We start from the raw sequence: 26,391 nt of genomic DNA, 5'->3' as shown, positions 1-26,391 counted from the left end.
TGCCTAAGCCGCAACCTTCAGCTCAACAGATAAAAAAACACCAATCCACTCTCTACAACATTTTACCGAGGTGGACAAATTTGAAATCACTTCAACTCAAAAAGAGAAAATGTCTAGTAAAAAAATATCACTAGGATTCATTATCAATCCGCCTCTCACCAGTAATGACGTGACACGTGTCCTCTAACAGGTAGTTTCGCCGTCGAATGACACCATTAAATTACAGTTATAGTAAGAGCCCGTATGTTCCCCAACGACGCTAAATTCTTGAGCAAGGAATCAATATGATATGATCGATAAGGAACAAAACCCTCTGTTAGCTAAGGTGGATACAAATTTGTCCCCTTAGATAACTATTCAGCTTAGGTCTACAAGGTACCCTTGGATGAGACAACTCATGCACAAGGATCCTTTTGTTAGGTTGGGCCAACTACCTCTTCTAAGTGGACTATGAAACATAATGACCCGAGACGATGGAACCATAGGATCTTGATCGGATCCATCATGATCCCCCCACATCTGTTTTAAGTGCAATGTGGTAAATTTTTTATTTTAAATATTAAATCTTCAAATACCAAATCATGATGCCACTATATGTCAGATACTACATATTTGTATGACGACGAGCTTGGAGTGGTTGCTTCATGCTTCAAGGTAGGAGCATTGCGGTTCCCCTCCCCGGTATGTGAATGAAAGGATAGATATGGCTGAGCACTTGAGAAAGAGGTGCTTGGGTAGTAGACCTAGGCGATTGTTACTGAGAAAGAGGATTTTGGGAAGAAGACCTAGGTGATTATTCCAATATAAGTTTGTTTACTACTATTTTACTTCTCACTATCCTGATTACTTTGGCTTTTAATTTTGAACTATTTTTATATTTATCTTCGACATTGTTTAAAATTGCGCAACATGAGACTCACCTCAGCGCAATTCAAGTGAAAAATGCCTCGAGGCTTACACCTCAAGTTTTTTTTTTTAATGAGGCTTGTTCTTTGTTTTAGCTGAGGCCCGCCTTGTGGCATGCCTTGCCTCGCCTCGCTGGCATGTCACCCTATTTATACATTTTTTATTAAATCGTACTTAAAATTCTCAAACTAATGCCCTAACAAATCACGCCTTCATACACACACTGAGCTGTAGCAATTACCACTAGACAACCTCGATCTCTAGCCCACTGCCTTTGTTGCAGCCACCACCGTTGTAGCCGTCACCAAGGATCACTTGAAAGCCCACACCACCACTACCTCCTTTAAAAATTTTGGAGTATTTCTCTCATCTTTATGTTGATGAAAAATATTTATGAAAGAGGAAGATGACTGAAGTAAATGAAGATGAAGCAGAATGAGAAGAATTTGGCTCAACATGATGAAACAACGAAGATACTAATTTATTATTACACTGACTCAAATAAATACCCTCTTAGTGATGACCGTGCAAATGATTTCTGAATTGTTACAAACTATTTTAGCTTTATTTTAGAATTAAATATGGATAAGTAGAGAATTGAGAAAGAATGAATTTGTGTTGAAATAGATGTTATATAATAATTTTATGCAATTTCTATTATTAATATTATTTTACTCTTGTAATATTTGGATTTCAATTCTATTTCATACAATTTATAACTTGTTACTTTACGTCTTGTGCAATTTTTTATTTCATTTGTATGTTAATTTATTACTTCATAGTTCAATAGAAAGTTAATTGTCATCCTTTAACATATTATTTGGTTATTATATAAAAATCACTTTTTAATCTTTATTTTCATTTTACGTAAGTTTTTGATCTTGAGGCGTAAAAATGACTTGAGGCTTACGCCTCACCTCACAAACAAAAAACGCTTAAATATCCAGTTGTGCAATTTTAAACCTTGATATTAGGTGAATTGCAACAACAACAAATAACACAAGCCTTATCCCACTGCATCTTTAGGTGAATTGCAAAAGAAAAAAACCTTTGGTTGTTTTAAACAACCCAATTTAATAAATAAGTTTAATGAATTGCTAAAATGTGTTTAAGATTAGTTAATTTTTAGGGATAATTTTTAGTTTTGCTTGGTAACCAAAATTACGTGGCTTCATCTTGTAACCCCTACAAATGATTATTTGCTAAGAGTTGCATCCGTCTGCTATATTAACTCTTGAATAAACGTTGGATGAAGGTACTAATTTATTTCCCTATTCAAGTGCTTCAATCGTAGTTTTGTGGCATAACGGGTGGGAAGATTAGTTGAGTGGCTTAGCTTGAAGTCCTCAATGTCAACATCCTAACGTGTATTTCGTTTTGAATCTTTCAGAGCACGGAAAATGGTCTTATTAGCTTAAGAACCAGTAGAATCAACCTTGTTGATCTTGCTGGATCTGAAAGACAAAGGGCTACAGGTGCTGCAGGTGAGCGCTTAAAAGAAGCTGGCAGTATCAATCGTTCCCTCTCCCAACTTGGGTATGTTTGTAATCTAATTGTTGTACGAAGATGATGAATGAGATGTTTCCAGCATATATACTACTTTTTCAGAACTTTTAATGTGGGGTTACCAAGAAAAAACAAAGAGAGAAATCTAGTATTTGATGTGGTTCCATTTTTCTGCTGGCCATTCATTGAAAATAATTGCCTTTAGCCATTCATTGAAAATAATTGCCTTTATAGAGCTAATTATGTTGTTTACCCATTTAATGGTTTATCAAAAAAACATATGGTGATGGTCGAAGAATAGCTTGAGCATTTTTCCTACGACTATGAGCTTGAAATGTTCTAATTGCTCGAGCTGAATCTTGAATATGACGTTTTAACAAGAGCTAGTTTGTGTCTTCATAATATAAAATAAGCAACGTTGGGTACTGAATTTCATAGGTCTGACTGTGCAGCTCACATTTTATGTTCTATTCATAAATTATTTGTGCTAAAGACACCTTTTCTTGGTTTTTTATGCATCAACTCACATTTAAGGTTTTTGTTTTCTGGTTATGGCCATGATTTATTGTGCACAAATGCACACATACATTTATTTTTTTTGAAGGACCTTGCATGGCATAGTATGTATTTTAAGAGTTTCTTATGTGGTACTTTAACGGAAATGTCAAATCTGCATTGTTTCACAGAGGAAAGAGCTATACCTAAAATTCCTTTGTTTGATATACATTTACCTCTTGTGATTTTGTTTGTAATCTTGTTGCCTTATTTTCTAATCTGTTCCTGAATTATCTTGCAGAAACTTAATTAATATTCTGGCTGAAGTCTCTCAATCTGGGAAACATCGTCATATACCCTACAGAGATTCTAGGCTGACATTTTTATTGCAGGAATCTCTCGGTGGAAATGCAAAGCTTGCAATGATATGTAATGTTTCACCATCCAAGAGGTCAACTCACATCACTTAAACAAGAATATCATTTTCTTTACTTGATTTTCTTACTCCTTTTGATTTTGAAGTTTCTGATTCAATGCAGTTGTAAGAATGAAACTTTTAGCACCTTGAGATTTGCTCAGCGAGCAAAGGCAATAAAGAATAAGGCAATTGTAAATGAGACAACAGTAGATGATGCTAATCTCCTGCGAGAGCAGATACGTCAGCTGAAGGTAGTTATCCTTGCTACTGTAACTAGTGAGAAGCCATGTTCATTACTTGGTTAAAATGAGTTTTGCTTTCCCTTGGGCAGGATGAACTTCTACGAATGAAGTCAAATGATAAGTCAGAAGAAAGTAATGGAAGTTGTTCAATTGGATGGAATGTCCGTCGAAGTTTGAGCCTTTTAAGATTTAGCCTATGTCGCCCAAGAACATTGCCTGTTGAAGATGACAGTGATGAAGACATGGAAATTGTTCAGGAAGGTGTTGAGAGCTCTGGTGCAGAGGCTTATTTGCCTTCCTTGGATGAGGAAAATAGTACCGTGAATGAGGAAGCAACTAAATTTGAGAGTTTTAAGGAGAAAACGCCCTGTTACTTAGATAGGGAAACTTCATCAAGTGAATGCTTAAAGAAAATACCTAGTTTCATCTCCGAGTGTCACCAAGATATTGAGTGTAGGCATGGCAGTGAGGAACATGAAAAAATAGAAGAATTGACTGAATCCTGCAGAGCTCATGTCCAAAGCAAAGAAATAGTTGAAATTGCAATTGAACAAGCTTCCCCCACTCTTGACATGAACGAGCACAATAGGGATGGAGATGAAAAAAAAATGATTCCTGCTAAGAGAAAATTACTGGCCGGAGACCATCCTGAGATAACTGAGGAAATTTCTTCTATTGGAGGAGTTGCTTCAAATGAAATGTTTCCAGGCCAGTCTCATAATCATGCTTCAACATTTTGTTTTAGCATTAAAACACGTGAAACATCCCCAGTTCTGACACCCACTTTGAGTGTCTCGCCTAGAACTAAGACTTACAGTAGGAAAAGTCCCAGGACATCATCATCAACATCAGCCTCTCAGAAAAGTATAAGAGCAGAGGTTGAACGTGATTTAGGCATCGTGAATGTTTCATTTTCTGGTTTGTTGAATAAGAGTAAGAATAATATTTCTTCCATTCATTCCAGCAAGAATTCCCTTGCAACAAATGAAAATCTGGCAGCAAGTCTTCGTCAAGGTCTTGAGGTGATCAATGGCCAAAAGCATAGTTCATCCCTAATGAATTCATCATTCAGGTTCTCATTGAACCCTGCTGATATGAAGCCGCTAACCATCATGGACAAAATTGATACTGGCACACAAACGTTATTTGAAGAACCAAACGGGTTAGAAGATTCATCAGTGCTTATATGTAATTCCTGCAAGAGAAAAGCTCTGACTCTTGAAAATGGAGATATCACCTGGGAATCGGACTTGCAAATGGCCCCCCTCAATGGTTCCCAATCATCCAAGAAGCCACAACCAGCTGAACGATGCAAGAAACAAGTGCCTAAAGTATTTATCTTTAAAAAATGAAAAATTTTATTATGTTTCAATCTTTTGTCTGGTAAATTGAGTGAGTAAATTTCTAGAGGGTTTCTTGATTCAGGCGATGGAGAAAGTCCTTGCTGGAGCCATCAGGCGGGAAATGGCTCTTGAAGATCGCTGTTTGAAGCAAGCAGCTGAAATTATGCATCTCAATAGATTGGTAGGTGCCATTTTGGATTCTTTTTTATTTCAACTGAAGATGGTACTTACTTGTCATCTCATATGTTTGCAGGTCCAGCAATACAAGCATGAACGTGGATGCATAGAAATAATTGAACAGGCTCATGAGGATAAAATTTCTCGACTGGAGGGCCTAATGGATGGCGTTATGCCAACTGAAGAGTTCATGGAGAAGGAGTTTCTTTCCTTAAAAAATGAGTACATGGTTGTTTGGATTCATGCCGCTGCATGCATATTGGTCATTTTTGTTTTTGTTTAAAGAGACTGTTAATCTTTCTAAACGATTTTCCTTGTATTTCAGATACTAAAAGAGAAATATGACAATCATCCTGAAGTTTTGTTGCTAAATATTGAGCTAAAGAAGGTTCAGAATGAGCTCAATAATTATAGAAACTTCTTTGATATGGGTGAGAGAGATGTATTGATGGAGGAAATTCATGATCTAAGGCACTACTTACGATATTATATTGACTCTTCTTCAACGTCTAACCATCCCTTGCTACAGTTGACACATTCAATGGGGTCCATCTTGGCCCCTCTTAGTAAGATATCAGATACAAAAGATGCAAGTGTTGATGAAAATTTTGAGCTTAAGAGGGGAAATTGGACTGACTTAGAGAATAAGTGGATCTCTTTATATAAAGAGCTTAAAACAGAATTGGAAGCTTGTCAGTCTCTTACTGAGAAGCTGAAAATTGATCTTGAATCTGAGAAGAAATGTGCACAAGAACGTAAGGAGGAACTTCAGACAGCATTGCAGGTTCATACTAGGACCTTGGAACACTATGCAGATCTTGAAGAGAAACATATGGCTTTGCTTCAAAAGCATAGGAAAATGAGGGAGGGAATCCTTGATGTGAAGAAAGTAGCAGCAAGAGTAGGTGTAAAATGTGATTCAAAATTCATTGAATCTATGTCTGCTCAAATTGAAACTCTCAGGGAAGAGAGAGAAAAGGAGAGGCTGTATTGGAGGGATGAAAATAAAGGTCTCCAGACTCAACTTAAGGATACTGCTGAGGCTGTATTGGCTGCTGGAGAGCTGCTTACACGCTTAAAAGAAGCTGAAGACGCTGCTGGCAATGCAAAGGTACTTGTTTTTGAATTTAATCTTTCATTCTCACAAGCAATTCTGTTAGATAATGAAAATACATACTGCACTTCTTTTATGAATTTACATGCTTAAATTTTGTGCAACTTTGCAAATGAGAACGCAGAAGAGGTAGACAACTCAATCCAATTATTACTTTCTTTTCAGTGCTTCTATCTGATGTGCTAAGTACTCATGAAATCTGCTCGGCTGCTTCTCAATTTTTGCTGTGTTCTACTCTTTTCTGGGCATTTATGGGTTCATTAGTTGAGATAGATATTTCACAATAAAACTTTTCAAGTTTAGAAATAACTGCCAATCATTAGACATTAAGCTAGTCCATTATCTTTCTCATTCTCCTCGCCTTATTGACTCTAGTCATTAGCAACCATGAGAACTATTTCTAATATTTGAGTTTTCCTGAGATTTTGTATGTTTGTGATTGTTCTATACAATGCTAAATTTTATGAAATAAAGTCTCCTTTACTCTGACAGAGATCAACTAGTTGTTTTGCAATTACCTTCGTCATGAACTCATAGAAAAGGTGCATGTATTGTGTAAGGGGTTTATTAGATTTTATGTGATAGTTTAGAGAAGTCTAAGATGGAGTGGATTGGATATGCAATGAGTTACTTTGAACTTTTTTTTTTTAAATCACCAATTTAAGCTCCACAATAAAACACTTAACAGAAGCTAACATATTACAATTAAAACACTTAATCTAATTAAGTGCACCAGACAAGTGTCACGACCCGGCCTAAGCTCCACAATAAAACACTTAACAGAAGCTAACATATTACAATTAAAACACTTAATCTAATTAAGTGCACCACACAAGTGTCACGACCCGGCCCGGTTAGCTCGTAAATACGAGGCGGGAACGAAATCGGTCGTTCAGAACAGTTCAATTATCAAATTTCATGTATAAAAATATTTTTAAAAGACTTCAATAGGAACATAAAAGCGCATCTAAATATTTCATTTCATTTCAAAAGAGATTTCATATATATACAAGGTGGCTATAACATTTAACTATTCATGCTATGACAAAATCACCCCAAAGAAAAGTAACTACAACTAGGAAAACAATATAAGAACCCGTCACCCGGGGTACGACGACTGTAAGTAAACCTCGGGTTGTCAGCCATCTCTTGTAGAAGGTTCTCCTGAAAAGTATTCCAACATGAGGGAATGAGCTAACGCTCAATAGGAATCTCTAATCCTAAACATGCTCACATGTCTTATAAAATGAAATTTATATTTTTAAATTAATGGGGACATGCTTTTATTTCTTTTCCTACACATGCTAACTTTCTTATGTCTTAAGAATGATAGATTTTTTATGTATGCCATGTACATGTGTCTTATATATATCATGTAATGAATGTTACTTATTTTTCATATACAACCGTACCAGAGTATCAGGGGTGTACTGATTAGGTACACAAACATCTTTTGGCCATTTATTTCTTTTCCTCTTTTGCCCCAAAGGGCCATATTGTTTCCATATTGCTCATATGTTCTTTTGCACCGTATTTGGTACTCCGAAATCAATCATGCACAATCATTTCTATATTCTTTTCATACGACTATAAATTCTTTTCTTTCCATATAATTTTATATATTTCAAACATGAACTAATGTTTGACATGCATCCTAAACATGAAATAAATAAAGATGAAGTGATTGTTTAACATATGTTTAGACTTGTATCTTAATCATGAAGCAAACATGAAATAAATATAGTACATGTTTAACATGTATCCATTTCCATAAATAAATTTCATAAGGACATAATATATAAAAGTTATAAAAGCATGAATCGTCATGTGGTAATGTAAGGAAAAGAATCCTACCTCAAAACTACTATGCAAGCATCCACTTCTCCTCTTTATTTGTACTTCTTGCCACAACCTAAAGAAAGTAACACAACAAAAATTTATTGCCAAAATAAACTTCTTAAATTCCTCTTATAAGCTCCCTATATTCTTCCTATCCTCATATCCTCAAGGTAATATATCCTCATTCCCACCTATATTTTGATTTTACATCAAATATTTTCGGTTTTACATAAAACCTAAATTATGGAAACCTAAGATTACACTAATGTCATTCCAATTGCTTATAAAATACTCCCCTTTCTTATACATATATATAAGGCATTAAAAATTTCGGAATAAAGCATAAAAATAATTGGGAAAAAGTATTTTTTTCTCAAAATTTCAATTTCTCTTCATTAGAAACCTCCCATGACCCTTAGGAATAGAATTCATTCATGCAAGCTCCAAATTACTAAATTTGGAAAAACCTTAATTTGGAAAACTAAAAAATCTTTAGAATAAAATTCAAATTTTTGTTTAATCATGCTTCTAAACATCTCCTAATAACATTCCTAAACAAAAGAAATGTTTTTCACCAAACCCTAAGTTTGAAACCTAAGTTTTCCTTAAGAAAACTTCTTGCTTATGACATAGAAACATGTTCCTAAACAAGCCCTATCATTCTCCTAAGAAAAACCCAACAAAAAGTAAAACCCTAGAAATTTCTCCAAGAAAAATCTTATAAAAGAGGGAAGTTTCTTGCATAATACACTTACCTCTCTTCTTCCCTAGGCCTCCTCGATGATTTCCTTCCAAAAGCGCGCCGAAAACTCGCCGGCCACCACTTCCCCAAGCTCTCCCGTCGCCTTCTCCTCCTCTTCTCGCGTGCGGCCGAACGAACAAGATTGGGACCGAATGAATCGGTCCCTAAGTGCATGAGGGATTTTAGGAAAATTAGGTAAGAGCCAAATTATGCATGTGCCCCTCTTCCCAAAGTTTCTCTATTGTCATGTGAAGGGCAAAATGTGTACAAGGGTAAAATGTTACTTAAATCATCTTCGGCAAATTTTAATTTCAAAACTGTGCCGAAATTGATATTGGTTATTTATATCGTTTCGATCGAAATTTCGTAACAAATTTAATAAAATTTATTTTGTTGAATTCCGACGACATTGAAATTTCGCTTAAGTTCATCGTGGCGCATCGAAATGCATGCGACGCACTCAAATGACGAATTTCAGGTTTTACAACAAGTTTCCGTAAGGTATATGTTAAAAGATTAGAGAAAGCGAGTTATTGACTATTAAGCTCAATAGAAATGATAAGCTCAACTATATTATGTATTTCAATTGAAACTAGCACCTAAGTTAATCAAGTGATATCACATAAATACAAGTTGAAGTGGTGTTAATGAAATAATGCTTAGGTTAGGGTATTTAACTTGTAGCCTCACAACGCAAAAAGTATAAGAACAACTGTATTGTTCACTGCTTTAGCAATTTAAAGATTAACTAATGAAATAAAAAAATAATGAGCAAATAAATCAAGTATAACGGAAGAGAATAATTTTTAAGTGGTTCAACCACCCAACTGGCCTGTGCACAAGTGTAATCTCCTCATTTAACTAGGATTCCATCACCCAAACTTTATCAAAACAAGCTCAACTTCTTTATCATAGTGAAGCCTTAAGCCACATAATCTCCTTCTAGGAAAATGCAACCCACACACTTTAATATTTAAAAGATTTCTTAACCAAAGTTTTCTTGAACCTCAAATGTTTCTAAAAGAAAATCGCCTAATAAATAAAACTTTTAATCTTTAAATACAAAGATTGTAAATAAAATAATTGAAACAATTTACAAAATATCCTTAGAGAGTGGAGTAAGATTATCGCACAATATCTTTGAGGGCATAATGATGAACACTTGATCTTTATAGTATTTTTTAACTTACAACATCCCTCAAAATTTTTAATGCAGGCACAAGCGTTATTTGTCCATTAGCCCTTTAGGAATGCAGTGAGGGGTCTTTTTTTAGCTCCCCATCTACTGTCAGCCCTTCCCCAGTGGCTAGGAATAGAACTCAAGGAAAAATTACAAGTCAAAAGTTTGAAAATGGCTAGCTAGACTATCATATATTACGATGAATGTACAATTAGTTCGCTTTAAGTTTAAAAATATACTATTTTTATTCTATATACGATTGTATATCATATGCACAACTACATATATATGATGGAGATAAAACACGAGAGTGGTGTCATAAGTTTAGGCTAAGTCACATACATAAAGTTAAAACCACAAAAGTAATCAATTACTCTTAACATTTCATGCGAGGTAGGTTTCAACAATGAATCCCTCCACTAACAATATGACTAGTCACTACAAGATGATCCCTCACTCAAATCTTCCAACTTCTAGGCTTTAGCGGAGAGTAATTAACAAGCTTCTTATGAATCAATTAAATCACATAGTAGGATAACTGTGGGCTCCGAAAATTCCATTTTAGTATGTGTGATCCCGGCCTCTCCATGCCATCCATCAATTTTTCTTTTAAAATATTTGTGTGACGACGACGATAGAGAGTTTTAACGAGATTAGGTTTCGAAGGAATTTTCAGAAGGCAGATTGAGTTTTAGATAGACACTACCCAGAGATTTCGCCCTCATTTAGTGAGGACTTTTTGATATGAGTTCTGGTTTCCTATATGCGCAAGCCCCTATAGTTAATTACCCCTCCCGATAACGAGAGAGAACTTTCGATTAAGGCTAGTCGTTAAGGATGTCACATAGGTTATGAACCAATCATATAATAGCAATAATTTTACGGTTTAAATTTTGAATTGAAAAAAGGATAAGGAAATTTAAAATCCACAAACCTCAATTCTTCATCCGTTAGAACTCACAAAGAGATCTACAACACTACTTCCTCAAGAACTCACAAAGAGGTCTCGAGAAAGTGCTACGAACTCACAAAGAGATCAATAAGAGAAAAAAATTTTCATTCATCAACCTCTAGTACAATGTATGAGGCCTCCTATAAATAGGCCAAAATGAAACAAAAACTAAAAGACATAAATGCTCTCGAGGCTACAATATCAAATGACCACCCCTAGGGATAAAATGGGAAAACATGAAAGCAAAATAAACTAGTACATAAGACACAAAAGAAAATAATAAACTCCACATCATAGCCGTCGATCTTTTGATGTCATCATCATGATCTTTATAGTATTTTTTAACTTACAACATCCCTCAAAATTTTTAATGCAGGCACAAGTGTTATTTGTCCATTAGCCCTTTAGGAATGCAGTGAGGGGTCCTTTTTAAGCTCCCCATCTACTGTCAGCCCTTCCCCAGTGGCTAAGAATAGAACTCAAGGAAAAATTACAAGTCAAAAGTTTGAAAATGGCTAGCTAGACTATCATATATTACGATGAATGTACAATTAATTCGCTTTAAGTTTAAAAATATACTATTTTTATTCTATATACGATTGTATATCATACGCACAACTACATATATTTGATGGAGTCTCCTTTCCATAATGTTTATTCATGGCTTGCTCCCACCGCAAGCCCCATCATATCTACTGATCAAATATCATATATGCTATTGTTAATTGTATGTTAAGTGTTAGACCAGTCCAGCTGGCCCTAGGCAAAGGGTCGGCTCAAGTTTACATAAGGCAGACCAAGCAGGTCCGCACCCTGAGAATTGCCGCCCAAGGAAATTGTGGGGCCCACTAGGGATCCCATTAGGAAGGAGGGGACGGCTAGGGCTGTAGAGGGATTTGAATTGTGTTGTTTAATTATATTTTTTTTAATTTTTTTTCTTAGGGGCTGTTTGACAACCAGTGGGGTTTAATAAATCCTGTAAATACGGATTTAGTAAATCCGAAATGTGTTAAATCCTAAAAACTGTTTGGTATGTTAAATGTTAAATCTTGTTAAATCCTGAGAAATTGTTTGGTAACATATATCAGGATTTATGGCGGTTAGGGATTTAAGTTTAAAGAAGATATTTATAAAATTAAGATCATTGCATAAAACTAAATCCGATACCAAACAGCCCCTTAGGTGTTCTTTAATTGTATGCTTTAAGTAGGAAGGGAAAATTAAGGTTAGGGTTATCTTGATGTTTGTAGCTGATTTTGTGTCTTGGTGCTTGACGTTCTTGGGCTCTAGCGACATCTAGGGATTGAGAGAGAGATCCTCTCGAATTGAGGATCAACTGTATCTTGGTATTTTCCTTCCGTTATCTTTGATTATTGGAATAAATTATGGTTTTTCTGGTTTCCCCTCGAAGTTTTGTGCATATTTCCCGTTGTTTTTCCAAGATTGATAGGTTTTCACTTGAGATCCTCAAGAGTTTCCTATCAAATTGGTATCAAACAGCTTTTGGGATTGTTTTTGGGCTGTTTTTGTGAATTCTGGCGGCTGAATTTTGTCTGAAGAGGGGTTGTTTTGCTGCTTTTGGGGTTGAGATCCAGATTTTTAAGTCCAACAAAAATCCGGGTATTGATGGAGGCCAAGAAAGTGGATGCTTTGGAAGAATACGTTGAGGGGGAGATGTGCCAAATGAAGCAACGTTGGAGGATAGAATATCCTCTATGGAAGGCAAAGTTTCAGATCTTCATGAGCTGGTGAAGAAGATACAAGACAATTAAAATCAAACGGCGACATCAGAGGGAAGAGGTCCGGTATAGAGAAATAAGAATTCTGAAATTCGTAGGAGTGAAAACGAGGTGAAGATTATAGAGGAGAGAGGTGGAAGGTATGAAGAGAGGCATGGTTATGAGGGACATGAATCAAGGGATGCTGATTGGGAAAGAAAAGAGCGGAATTATGGTTGGGGTGATGTTGGTTTTGAAGGAAGGAGGGGAGAAAGTGAAGATGGGTATGAATATGAGCATGGAAGGGAGGATTATGACACTTTGGGAGGACCATACACTTGAGGAAGGGGAAATTATGGAGGAATCAGGAGAAATGGGTGGATCCGAGGGTTCAGAAGTTGAAAATGCCCATTTTTTAAGGGGAGGATGGATATTGGTGGATTTACAAGCTAGAGAGGTATTTCACCGTTAATGGGTTGACAAAGGAGGAGAAATTGATGGTAGTTGGCTTATGTATGGAAGGGATGGTGTTGATTTGTTACCAGTGGAGAGACATGAGGAGGCCCATATGGAGTTGGAGGGAGTTCAAGGAATACTTATTGAAATATTTTCGAACCTGCAGGGGAGGGGACTTTTATAAGCAGTTCTTTGCATTAGTGTAGGAAGGCTCAGTGGAAGATTCCCGCTAGAGATTTGAGTACCTAGTGAGTTAATTGGATCGACTATTGGAGACTGTTCTGGAGGGGAATTTCATGAAGGGACTCAAATCAGAGATCCGGGCAGCAATGAGGGTCATGAGGCCTCATGACTTATGAGAGGCTATGGAGTTGACACAGCTGGTGGAGGATCAGAAGTACCAGGAGAGGGGAGCCATAGGTAGCAGTTCAGGGGCTCTTATAAGATGGATACCACTCTCTTAACACCTAAGGGGCCTGCATTGGGCAACATTCGTGAGACCCCAAGGGAGAAGCCAATAAGAGGAGGAAGTGGGTGGAATTTTAAAAGATTGACTGAGAGGGAGATGCAGGAGAAGAGGGTGAAGGGATTATGCTTCAGATGTGATGAGAAGCATACTTCAGGCCACAGGTGCTAGGACCGAACTCTTTAGGTTCTCACTATTTGTGATGACGAGGAAATTAAGAAGGGAGGTGAGAGTGAGACAGGGGGAGAGGAGGACAAGCTGCATATTGATGTGGTAGAGGTTTCCCTGAACTCAGTGGTAGGATTCACTCCGAGTCATACCATAAAAGTAAAGGGAGAAATAGCAAACAGGGAGGTGGTGGTGTTGATTGATAGCGGGGTTACCCACAATTTTATCTCCAACCAGGCCGTGGATCAATTGGGGGTGACATTGGTGGATAGAGGGTATTATGGAGTGATGATGGGTACAGGGAAGGTGGAGATGAGATAGGGGATCTATTGGGGAGTAGTTCTGACCATACAGGGGGTCCACGTGAAGGAGAATTTTCTTCCATTGGAGTTATGGAGCACTTATGTCGTCTTGGGGACGAAGTGACTGCAGACCTTGGGGAAATGAGAAGGGTAGTAATCAAGGGAGATGTAGGGCTCTCCAAAGACATGGTATCCTTTTAAACCGTAGTGAGGGGTATTTTGGAGATGGGGGAAGCTTATTTGGTAGTGCTACAAAGGCTGGAGGGGATTAGATTAGAGGGTGGGGACATCCTTCTTTCAGTACAACCATTAATTCAACAGTTCAGTAAGGTTTTTCAGCCACCTTAGGGATTGCCACAATCAAAGGAGCAGGAGCAAACTATCACATTGAGAGGGAAGGTATGTCATCCATTAGTGTCAGGTCTTATCGATATCCCTAATTTTATAAGGATGAAATTGAGAAGTTGATCAGAGAGATGCTGGAAGCAAGGATTATCAGGCTTAGTGTGAGTTCTTTTTCTAGACTAGTAATACTTGTTGAGAAATCAGATGGGAGTTGGAGGTTCTGCATGGACTATAGGGCGGTGAATAAAGAAACTGTGCCAGACAAGATTCATATCCCAGTGATAGATGAATTATTGGATGAGCTGAGTGGGGCAATTATCTTTACCAAGATAGATATGAAGTCAGGGTGCCATCAGATCAGAATGAAAAGCAAGGATGTGCCAAAGAATGCTTTTAGAATTCTTGAGGGGTATTATGAGTTTCTAGTGGTGCCTTTTGGCCTCACTAATACCCAGCCACTTTCCAGTCCCTCATGAACATGATTTTTCGACCCTATCTCAGGCGATTTGTGTTGGTATTTTTTAATGATATTATGGTTTACAGCAGGTCATATGGAGAGCATTGGGAGCACTTGAGGAAGGTATTAGAGATGTTACAGGAGCATAAATTGAGAGCCAATCTGAAGAAATGTTACTTTGCATAGGCAAATGTGGAATACTTATGACATGTAGTCTCTCAGGAGGGTGTAGCTGTGGATCTAGCCAAAATTGAGACTATGTTGAGATGGCCTTTGCCCAAGAATCTCAGGGAGCTGAGGGGATTTTTAGGGCTGACTGGCTACTACATGAGGTTCGTGAAGGGCTGTAGCACCATCACATGGCCACTGACAGAATAGTTGAAGAAGGATGATTTCTTGTGGGGGGAGGCAGCCACAATATCTTTTGAGAGATTAAAGAAGGCTATAACCATCGTGCCGGTCTTGACCCTACTAGATTTCACTCAGGTTTTCATAGTGGAGAGTGGAGACAGACGCCTCAAGGTATGGATTGAAAGTAGTACTCATGCCAAGCCATCGACCTATCGCCTACTTCACCAAGGTGTTGAAAACTAGAGCCAGACTGAAATCAGTCTATAAGAGGGAATTGATGGCCATTGTGCTAGCCATCCAGAAGTGGCGACCCTGCTTGTTGGGTCAGCATTTCATTGTCAGGATGGACCCATCGGAGTTTGAAGTACATGTTGGAGTAAATGATGGTAATAGAGGAGCACCATAGATGGTTGTCAAAGTTATTGGGATATGACTTTGAAATCTATTATAGGCCGGGGCTAGAGAACAAGGAAGTGGATGCCTTATCCAGATGTATGGGGGAGTTATAGATGATAGTAGTGTCGATACCACTAATGTTGGATTGGGGGACCATTAAGGAGGAGAGTGCGCATGATGAGGAGCTGGGGAGGATTAGGGCATATTTATTGAAGGATGGGAGTAGCTATCCAAGTTATTCTTTAGGAGGGGAAAGACTTCTGTATCAGGGGAGATTTGTGATGTTTAGGACATCATTCCATATCTCACACCTGCTCCAGGAGTTCCATGGGAGCACTGTTGGGGGTCATTCAAGAATGCAAATGACATACAGTAGATTCGCCTTAAAGTTGTACTAGAAGGGGATGCACAAGGATGTGGAGGAGTTAGTAGCCAAATGTGAGATCTATCGGAGGAACAAGTACATGGTCATGTCTTCAAGAGGATTACTGCAGCCCTTAGTTCTACCAGGTCAGGTGTGGGATGAGGTATCCATAGATTTCATAGATTGATTACCTCGATCGTGAAAGGCTTCTATATCAGGGGAGATTTGTGATGTCTAGGACATCAGTCCATATCTCACACCTGCTCCAGGAGTTCCATGAGAGCGCTGTTGGGGGTCATTCAAGAGTGCAAAATACATGCAGGAGATTCGCCTTAAAGTTTTACTGGAAAGGGATGCACAAGGATGTGGAGTTAGTAGCCAAATGTGAGATTTGTCAGAGGAACAAGTACATGGTCATGTCTCCAGGAGGATTACTGCAGCCCTTAGCTCTACCAGGTCAGGTGTGGGATGAGGTATCCATATATTTCATAAATGGATTACCCCGATCGAAAGGGTTCACAGTGATTTTAGTGGTAATAGAAAAATTGAACCAGTAAGCTTATTTCATTCCCCTACGACACCTCTATATGACAGTAAAAATGGCATCAACTTTTATTAGGGAGGTGGTTTGACTACATGGGATACCAGAGTTTATAGTATCCGACAGGGATAAGGTGTTCTTCAATCACTCTTGGAGGGAGTTATTCAGATTACAGGAGACAGTGCTGAAGAGGAGCACTGCCTACCACCCGCAGATAGATGGGCAGACGGAGGTGGTCAATAGGAGCTTGGAGACATACCTACAATGCTTTTTGTTGGAGACACCTCGACTATGGGCCAAGTGGTTAGCATGGGTAGAGTATTGGTACAATACATCATATCATTTTGTTTCTCAGATGACCCCATTCAAAGTGTTGTATGGATGTGATCCACCTCACCTGATACATTTTGGGCATAGTAGCATCCCAATTTCTTTAGTAGAGGAGTACTTAAAGGAGATGGATAGAGTGTTGTAAGAAGTGATAAGGCATCTGTTGAGGGCTCAACATATTATGAAGAAACAAACATATGGAGAAGGACATCCAATTTGAGGCAGAGGAGTGAGTGTTCTTAATGCTCTGGCCTTTCAGGCAGAAGACAGTTTCCAACAGGAGGAATGATAAGTTTTAGAAAGGATTGGAGCGATGGCATATCGACTGAAATTACCATCGATAGAGACTATACATCTCGTGTTCCGTGTATACAAACTGAGGAGGGCAATTGTGGATCATGCAACGAGTTCTGAGTTACCAATGACACTGACAAAGGACTTGGAGGTGGTATTAGAACCATTAGAGTTGATGGGGGTTTGTCAGGGAGAAGAGGTAATTAAGGAAGTTCTGATTAAATGGAAAAGCTTACTGGACTACGACACCACATGGGAGTCCTATGAGAGGGTGATGCATCAGTTCCCCTCATTTCACCTTGAGGACAAGGTGATTCATTAGGAGGGGGTATTCTTAGACTGGTCCATGCTGGATTGGTTTAGGCGGCCCTAGGCAAAGGGCCGACTCAAGTTTACATGAGGTGGACCAAGCAGGTCCGCACTCTGGGAATAGCCTAAGGCAATTATGGGGTCTACTAGGGAATCCCAATAGGAAGGATGGGGCGACTTGGGCTTGGGTTATTTTATTGTATGCTTTAAGTAGGAAGAGAAAATTAGGGTTAGGGTTATCTTGATATTTGTGGCTGATTTTGTGTCTTGGTGCTTGATGTTCTTGGGTTCTAGGGGCGTCTACGGATTGGGAGAGATAGATCCTCCTCTCGGATCAAGGATCAACCGTATTTTGGTATTTTTCTTCCGTTATCTTTGATTATTGTAATAAATTGCTATTTTTCTGATTTTTCCTTGGAGTTTTGTGGATATTTTCCGTTGTTTTTTCCAAGATTGATAGGTTCACTTGAGATCCTCAAGTGTTTCCTATCAGTAAGATCTTGATTTATCTTTAGGATCAATTAATACTTGAAAAACCCATGGAAACTAAATCCTGTTGGATTCAATTAAGTCCTACAGCCTATGGAATGATTTTAAATATTTGGCAAAGTAATTATCTAATTTTATAAATACTTGAAATTAGTTTTTGTATAATTATAAACACAACCATTGAAATGCTTCAGTTATATTCATCACTCTTGGATCAAATTGTAAATCAAACTCAAACAATGTACAAAGGCTTCTAAAGGACACTATATCCTAAGGCATACCATGTCTTGTGCACTTCAGCTCTTCTCTAGCCAATCACTTAGTGAAAATAATTTATTTTTCTTGAAGGTTGCTATGAAATGATTCAACTTGTAAGAAAATGCTTAACACTCTAATAGGGGACACCACACATTATTTTCATAGCTCATTCACAAATTTTCTTATAGTTATTGGATGATGTATATTGCACCCTTCAATGATTAAGTTGTGACATTGCGCCTATGTTTACCGAACTTTCTTTCTCGGTAGCCAACCCCTAAGTAGATGGAAGTTTTCTGGCAGTGACCATCTCTTGTCAATGATTCAAATATTTGATGCATAGATCTAAATGCCACAAGACCACTAATGGTGACAATATGTCACGTCAAAGTTTTAATTGTAAGATTGCAACAATAATATCAAGAATTATCAACATATCAATAAAAAAATGATGATAATGTTTCATTATTTTTACATGAATGTGTTCCTCTTACTGAATTGAGTATTTTGCGAATATCCATTTATGAAATGTTGGCCTATGAATGTAGTAGTGGTTTTGAGAATTTTGAATTGTAAACCTTCATGTGTATTCCACAATCGATTCAAGCATGAGCGATAAGAATGATGGCTAACTGATGTGATATCATGTGAAATAAGTTTTAATCATCTTGACCATGACCAAAACTACTTTAACTTTGCCCATTTGAATATTGAGAATACTAAGGAAAACACCTTATGCGCTCAACTCTATTGAGCACGACGAAGATGAAAGTCTATGAACATGATGTTGTGAGGAATCACCTAAATGTCGTATGTTTGTGAGACAGATTATGTCATTGCATTTGAAACTTCAAAATTACTAAGAAAAGATCTATGTTTGATTTGATCGAATGCAATAAAAAATGGCAAATTACAGAGTAAATAATGTGAAAAGCCACTCGAACATTGTTTATTTGCGAAACAAATTGCATCGACCTATTTGAAAGCTCAAAATTTTCCAGCGCACAAGAGGACGACACAAAAATCAAGAAGCACTAGGAATAATAAATTACGTGAGAGGTTGAATTATAATCTTTATCTTTATAATTTGACGCTTGTCTTGTCAGTCTCCCATCCATCCCTTCACGCAAGAAAAAAAAATAGGGGCTATTTCTTTTGCTAAAAATGGAATTCAAAATATTCCAAATATAAGGAATTTGAAATTTTTGATATTTGTTTTGATGAAAGTATTACATAGTAAATTTGGTGAATTATTTTCTCTTCGTCGTTCAATTTTTATGAATTTAAACTCTCCCATTTTGTTTGAATTTCAAAATGCATTATATTTGACTCCACTATCGTTGCCCTTCTTCCCTTGCTTGTCGCTAGTCGCCATCCTATTCATCATTCGTTGTTGCCATCCTTCATCTTTTGTCATTTTCTTTGGTCATTGACCACCAATATCTTTGAGAGTTACACTACATTCATTTTACTTCAAGTCAAATAAAAAAATAATTACATATATTTATTATAAATAATTTTAAATATTTTAAATACATTTCAAATACATTGCATTTCTTTTACACTATTTTATTTTATCTATTTCATTCTTACTAGACATTTGCAAGAGGATGTACTATGGTGTATGCTTTTTGCTGATGATATTCTTCTTGTTGATAAGACTAGAAAGGTAGTTGAAAGTAAACTTGAATTATGGATGTCAACCTTAGAGTCTAAAGGTTTTCGTTTGAGTAGATCTAAAACAAATAATAGGTGTGTACTTTTAGTAGTAATAAATCTAGTGAGGGTTTGTGACTTTGAGCTATCAAGTCATTAATAAGTGTATTGATTTTAGGTATCTTGGGTCTATTGTTCAGAGTAATGGTGAAATAGATGAAGATATTATTTATAGAATTAAAGTTGGATGGTTGAAGTGGAGGAATGCTTCGGGTTTGTTATGTGATAGAAAAGCATCACTCAAACTTAAGGGAAAATTTTATAAGATGGCGGTAAGACCTTTGCTTTATGGCGCATAATTTTTGCCATTAAAATAGAAGCATAATATTAAGTTAAGTGTTGTTGAGATGAGTATGCTCAGGTGGATGAGTGGATTTACTCTTAGAGACAAGATACGAAACGAGTATATCCGTGAAAAGGTTGGAGTAAACTCAGTGACAGATAAGATTAGAGAGAGTCTCCTTAGATAGTTTGGTCATGTAAAACGACGGCCTTTCGATAACCCTGTTAGGAGAGTAGATATATTAGATTTGGCCCATGTTAAGAAAGGTAGAGGTAGACATAAAAAGACTTGGTTAGAAAATTTTAGACATGACCTTTCTTTATTAGATTTAAACGAGAATTTGACTCTTAATAAGACAATGGATTAAAATGATTCATGTAGTCGACCCTACGTAGTGGGATAAAGGCTTGATTTTGTTGTTGTTGATGATGTTTCTTAAGCAAATCACTTTGCTCATAGGGCAAGATCATAAATTGCTTATTTCAAGTTTGACCATTCTCCTGATAAGGATTGGAGTTAATGGAACTTGAATCCTGTGATAAACATCCACATGATAAATCCAAATTGACAAGATATTGTATTTTACGTTTGCATTAGGACTTTAATACATTTTGCAAAGGAAGTTCATTTAAAAATGCACTCTTAAAGTCACTTCACTAATGTTGTGACTCATAAAGTTAATTTATGTACCCAATCATTTGCTATCATGCAGATAGAGCTGATAAGATTTAAATAATAAAGACTAAATCATTTAAAAACTCTGATGATGGTTGTGGGCTACGAAAATTCGGCCCCGGCCCCCGCCCGACTATTGCTTTTTCTTTTTTTTTTAAGGGGAAGTTTTAACATATTAAGTTCCGAGGTAAATTTTGGAAGGCAAATGAGTTTGTAATAAGATACTACCCAGAGATTTCGCCCTCATTTTGTGAGGACTTTATGATATGAGTTCTGGTTTCCTATAAGCGCAAGCCCCTATAGTTAATTACCCCTCCTAATCATGAGAGAGAACTTTCGATTAAGGCTAGTCGTCAATCAGATACGTAAATGATACGTATATCTGGCATATAGTAACAGCAATGGGCTTGGATTTGGAAATGGTTGGAGAATTGATATTTAACATTGAAATTTCATCATCTTGCACTTAAAGCGGATGGTGGGGGAATGGATGACGGACCCGATCGTCAAGATCCCATGGTTCCGTCGTCTCGGGCCATCATGGTCCCAGGTCTACTTAATCAGAGGAGGTAGTCGACCTAACCTGACAGAAGGATCCTTGTCGGCAGTCATGGCTTGCTTCGTCCAAGGAAACCTTGTAGACTTGGGATAGATGTTTATCACCTTAACTAACAGAGGGCTTTATGCCCTATCAATCATATTCTATTGATTCATATCTCAATGATTTGATGTCATTAAGAAACGGGCCATAACCGGTGTTTCATGGTGCTATTTGGTGGCAAAACCACTCGGTTTAGAGGGCCCCGTATTATAACTGTTTATTCTACGGTGCTATTTGGAGGCAAAACCGACGGTTAGAGGACACGTGCCACGCCCTTATTGGTAGGAGATTGTTTGAGAATGGATCCTAGTGATATTTTTGACTAGGCATTAGCTCTATGTGAGCTGAAATAGTTTTAACTTGTCCACCCCGACAAACTGTTGCAGATGGTGGATGGATTTTATTTTTAGTGATTTTTGATGGTTGATTGCAAATTTAAATGTCTTTGGATTTTGGGATTTTTAGATTTTAGAATTTGAATGGACTTTTGGGATGCATTTGAAAATATTTGTGAACCCCTCCGGTTGAGATAAACATTCAACACGGCCATCATCGGGGTGACTTTGAGGTCATTTTCATTTGAAAATATTTCCATTTTATGGGTGAACCTTATCAACTCTGTTGAGCTGTCGACAAAGGATTGGGTTTCCTAGGATTTATACATTTGTTTGTGAATTTTCTTTGTTAAAGACCTTGAAGGCTTAATATGAATGTATAAAATAAATATTTCGATCAACTTCGTGACCCCATATTTATCTGATGGTTCGAACCCTGTCTACTCCTATTTATCTGCTTAGGAGGATAGGGTTTCGTAGGCTTTATGCCTTTATTAGTGAATTCTCTTGATTATAGATCTTGAAGGCCTAATATGAGTGTATTAAAACAAATACACCTGTTGTCACAACTATGTATTTATTTGATGGTTCGAACCTTGTCGACTCCTATTGATCCGTATAGAAGAATCGGGTTTGAACTTGAATTCACTTATTGACCTGCGTAGCATCCCTAGACGTCACGTGTGTATTTATAACAGGCTCGCCGGGGCCCATGCTAGTCGTGATTGTATTTACCCCTTTAGTGTATCTATGTGTATACAAATTACGGTGCATGTACGTGGGTACTTTGAAATATTCATAAACGCCTTTTGCCCGCTTGCATGGATGTTGCGGATCCGGTGGCGTATTATAGCAGCTTATGGATTGAGTTATTTACTACTTTGTATAAGTAGACTATCGTACACTACTTGCTTTCTGCAGGTGGATCGTAGTGCACTAACGAATCTCCTGCTTTTGCATACAGGTGAATCGTAGCGTTATCACCTGATTGTAATGAGATACCTCATTGTTCTGATGTAAAACTCCCTTTTCTCATTCACCGGGAGGTTCTTCTTGAAATATGTGGCCACTACTTTGAAAGGGATTCCTTTCAAGCTCTTTAGTATAGTAGACTTGTTATTTCTGATGTTTGTGGATACCAGAAATATTTTCTTCCTAAGTATAGGACCAAGAAGAAACTTTGGAATACTATGAAGTTTAGTTCGAATTTGTTCAAACATCTCTTCCATTCTGCAAGGAGGTGTCATTCTTCGTACATCGAGTTATCTTTATACCCGATATACTTTGCAGCACCTCAATCACCGCTGTTGTAGGTGATATCTATACTTGTGTCCACAAGGGTTCATTGTGCTTACAATATACCCATTGTTGTTATCTACTAGTGGCTCGTGTTTATTTACGGGACCCGTTGTATTCACTACGACTTCCTGGAGGTGTTCGCAGAAGAGCCATTGTCTCTGCATCATATCCACCTTTAACCAATCTTAGGTGGATTTGTTGATCGCATTCATTATAGTTGTTTCATATTTGCTTGCTGATGATGTACTATGTGTATTTGTTATTTTCAGAATAACTCATAAGAGCTTGCATTTGTTGTAGTACTTCGACATTTGTCTTATGGATAATGGTTTCGGGTGCATCACAAACTTTCTACAATCACCCATAAACACTCTATTCATTTCATATCATCTGCTTCCATTTGTAGTAGATGAGCGTATTTATTGGTCATTGATAGAGCATTAATTGCAAGGACGTTATAATATCCATTGCCTGTTGCTGATTAGCACTCATAAGTTCATTGTGATTGCGGCGAATCTACCTTCACCGCCAACAAGTGTTTGTATCTACAGTAGATTTTCTTATATTTGCTTGTATTCCTCCTTTATGCATATCAGCTAACGAGTTATCATATCCATCATATATTTTTACTTGTAGGAGAGCAGGGTATTCACTTCTCCACAACTTTCTTGTTTAATTTGTGGACATGTTACATCTTGATTGGCATGAAAGCCTCCCTTCTTTTTTTTTTTTTTATTTGAAGCTTCATACTTTTATTATAAGCACGTTGATAGGAATGTCACCGCTTTTGTTATACACCTACTTCACAAGCATGTCAAATGTGCTGGTAGAGAATTCCTCCTTCGCATTTGTATGTTGCTTATGTCTGAAAGTATTCCAGCATGAATCCTTCGCATGCATTTGATGTTCATTCTTGAATCAATTATAAGCAAGTCATGCTTAGATCCGCAAATCTTTGTTTGATTATTGATATTCATTAGGAAGATCTAGGCCTTTATTACTTGCTAAGTTAAATTCTCATTCCATATGGTTCATGTTCAAGTCCAACTTGATGTTGTACAGTTCAAGTCCAATGTCCACAAGTTTGATTTAAGTCCTTTACATTCGATATCAACTTGTTTGAATTCAACTTGAATTCTCAATTTAGTTTAAGTTTAAGTCATTGTTCATCCAACATCATTTGATTAAGCTTGATTTAGTTTTGATGTTGTATTCAAGTCTTAATCCTTTACATTTGTTCAAGTACAAGTCCTTGTAGTTCATGCTCAAGTCCACTAATTCGTGTTCATTTGAGTCCAAGTCAGGTCCGAGTGTAGTCGTATATTCACCCGAAATTTCGGCAGCCTTCCAGCATCTCCCCCGTTTAGAGAAAAACTATGGAAAATTGAGCCTTCCCACCATGCTAAGAAAAGCGTGAATGGTAGGTGCCCTCGTATGAGGACACCGCGGCCGTGAAATCTTCGAGTTAACCTCTCGGCCAGCAAGTCCCCGTTCTGGCTTCTGATCAAGATGCTGCGACTTCCGACCCGACAGGAAGGTTAAGTCGTCGAAGGAGCGTAGTCCAACAACCAAGAAGGACTGAAGAAGCACGTGTAAGGGAGAAAATTTCCTTCACAGCGAGCGGAGCTCTCACTGTTGCTTACGATCAAAATGTCGAACTTCTGATCGAATATGAAGTGGAAGTCGTCGAAGATGCGAAGTCGGGCGACCACGAAGGGAGAAAGGGTCTTCATAGCGAGCGAGCTCATGTGCTTCTGATGAAATTTCGGAACTTCCGTTCCAACAAGCAGGGAAAGTCTTCGAATGAGCGGGGTCGGACGGCCATGAATGTCCGAAGAAGTGTACGCAAGGGAGAAAATTCCCTCCGCAGCAAACGAGCTCCCGTGATTGCTTCTGATCAAATAGTCGCAGCTTCCAAACTGATGGGAAGGGAAAGTCGTCGAGAGAGCGAAAGAGAGAGATGGGAGAGTAAGTACGAGAGAGAGCCAGCGGGAGGTCGTCTGCGGCTATTTAACAACACCAGGCTAGTCGTGTTGAGAGGACGAAAGAAATGGCACCGAGACGTGCGTTGAGGGGCACACGAAGTGCGAATGTGACGGGTCGTGGTTGTAGGGCTCAAGTGGCGTGGCTGAGAGGTACGTGGATTTTACTTTTTTCTTTTTTATTTTAAAATTTACAAGTCAACAGTTGTGTTGAAAGTAAATCTTAATCATATGAAAATCGATTTGTAAAAAAATTTACAAGTCAACAGTTGTGTTGAAAGTAAATCTTAATCATATGAAAATCGATTTGTAATATGCCCTGAAATTCTCAATTCAGTTTGGGCTTGAGTTCAAGAAAATAGAAGAATATCAAGAAAATTCATAAACGAAGAAATACCCAAGAAAAAATTAACACACATGAAATTTGAAGCAAAATATATTCACTTTCTGAAATTGTTTATCGATAGTGATAAATTTTAGAATAAATTTATCTCACAATAAGCAAAATTTTGTCAAGCATATTATTATGATTCATTCTCAAACCATCTCTCGCTAGTGAGGGTGTGACACATGTCATCTAATAAACGATTTCCTCGCCAAATGAATCCACTAGTAAATGGTTATGACTGGGCTCTCTAACCAGATGATTTTGCTGTAAAATAATATCATTCAATTATGATTATGGTCAAAACTCGCAAATTACCAATGGCTAAAAACTCTTGAATGATGAATTATCAGATGCAATTGATAGGGAAAAGTGACCTTTGTTAGCTAAGGACAGCCTGAATTTGTCCCCTTAGGCATTTAGCCACCCCAAGTCTACAATGTTATATTAGATCAAGTAGACTAGAGATTATGACATCTGTTAGCTAAGGACGGTCTGAATTTGTTCCCTTATGCATATAGCCACCCCAAGTCTACAATGTTCTATTATATCAAGTAGACTAGAGATTATGACATCTGTTAGCTAAGGACGGCCTGAATTTGTCCCCTTAGGCCATATAGCCACCCCAAGTCTACAATGTTCTATTAGATCAAGTAGACTAGAGATTATGACAATTCTGAATTAGGGGTGTCAATAAGTGACAACATCCGAAAACCCAACCCGAACCCAAAGGAAAATTTGGGTTCTGGTTAAACTGATAAAGAAACGGGTCAGGTTCAAGTCCTATTTTTTGACCCGACAACCCGCATTCGAGTCGAATTGACCCGTTATACCCTATGAGTCGTTACCCACTATTGCTGGTCCCGTTGACCTTGTCCCATTGTAGCAAGCCCTGCGTACAAAGGCTAAGGCCCTCACTTGATTGTGATAGGTACCACTTGAATATTCCAAGTGATT

At 37.6% G+C, this 26,391-nt stretch overlaps 1 protein-coding gene across 1 annotated transcript in view; it reads left to right on the top strand.

Annotated features, from left to right (window-relative positions):
- The window catches only part of LOC110102347 (kinesin-like protein KIN-12A), a 43,519-nt gene that overhangs the window by 12,437 nt on the left and 4,691 nt on the right, over positions 1–26,391 (top strand). The window contains exons 6-12 of the mRNA XM_028696335.1: positions 2,297–2,442; positions 3,209–3,358; positions 3,447–3,576; positions 3,657–4,898; positions 4,993–5,091; positions 5,164–5,316; positions 5,413–6,198. Coding sequence (XP_028552168.1) covers positions 2,297–2,442; positions 3,209–3,358; positions 3,447–3,576; positions 3,657–4,898; positions 4,993–5,091; positions 5,164–5,316; positions 5,413–6,198 — 2,706 coding nt within the window. The remainder of the gene's footprint in view (positions 1–2,296; positions 2,443–3,208; positions 3,359–3,446; positions 3,577–3,656; positions 4,899–4,992; positions 5,092–5,163; positions 5,317–5,412; positions 6,199–26,391) is intronic.

This window comes from Dendrobium catenatum, unplaced genomic scaffold, assembly GCF_001605985.2.
Source record: "Dendrobium catenatum unplaced genomic scaffold, ASM160598v2 fragScaff_scaffold_733, whole genome shotgun sequence".
In the NCBI taxonomy this organism is placed as follows: domain Eukaryota; kingdom Viridiplantae; phylum Streptophyta; class Magnoliopsida; order Asparagales; family Orchidaceae; genus Dendrobium; species Dendrobium catenatum.
The sequence above is the reverse complement of the archived record's forward strand: the minus strand, read 5'-3'. Positions and strand labels throughout refer to the sequence as shown.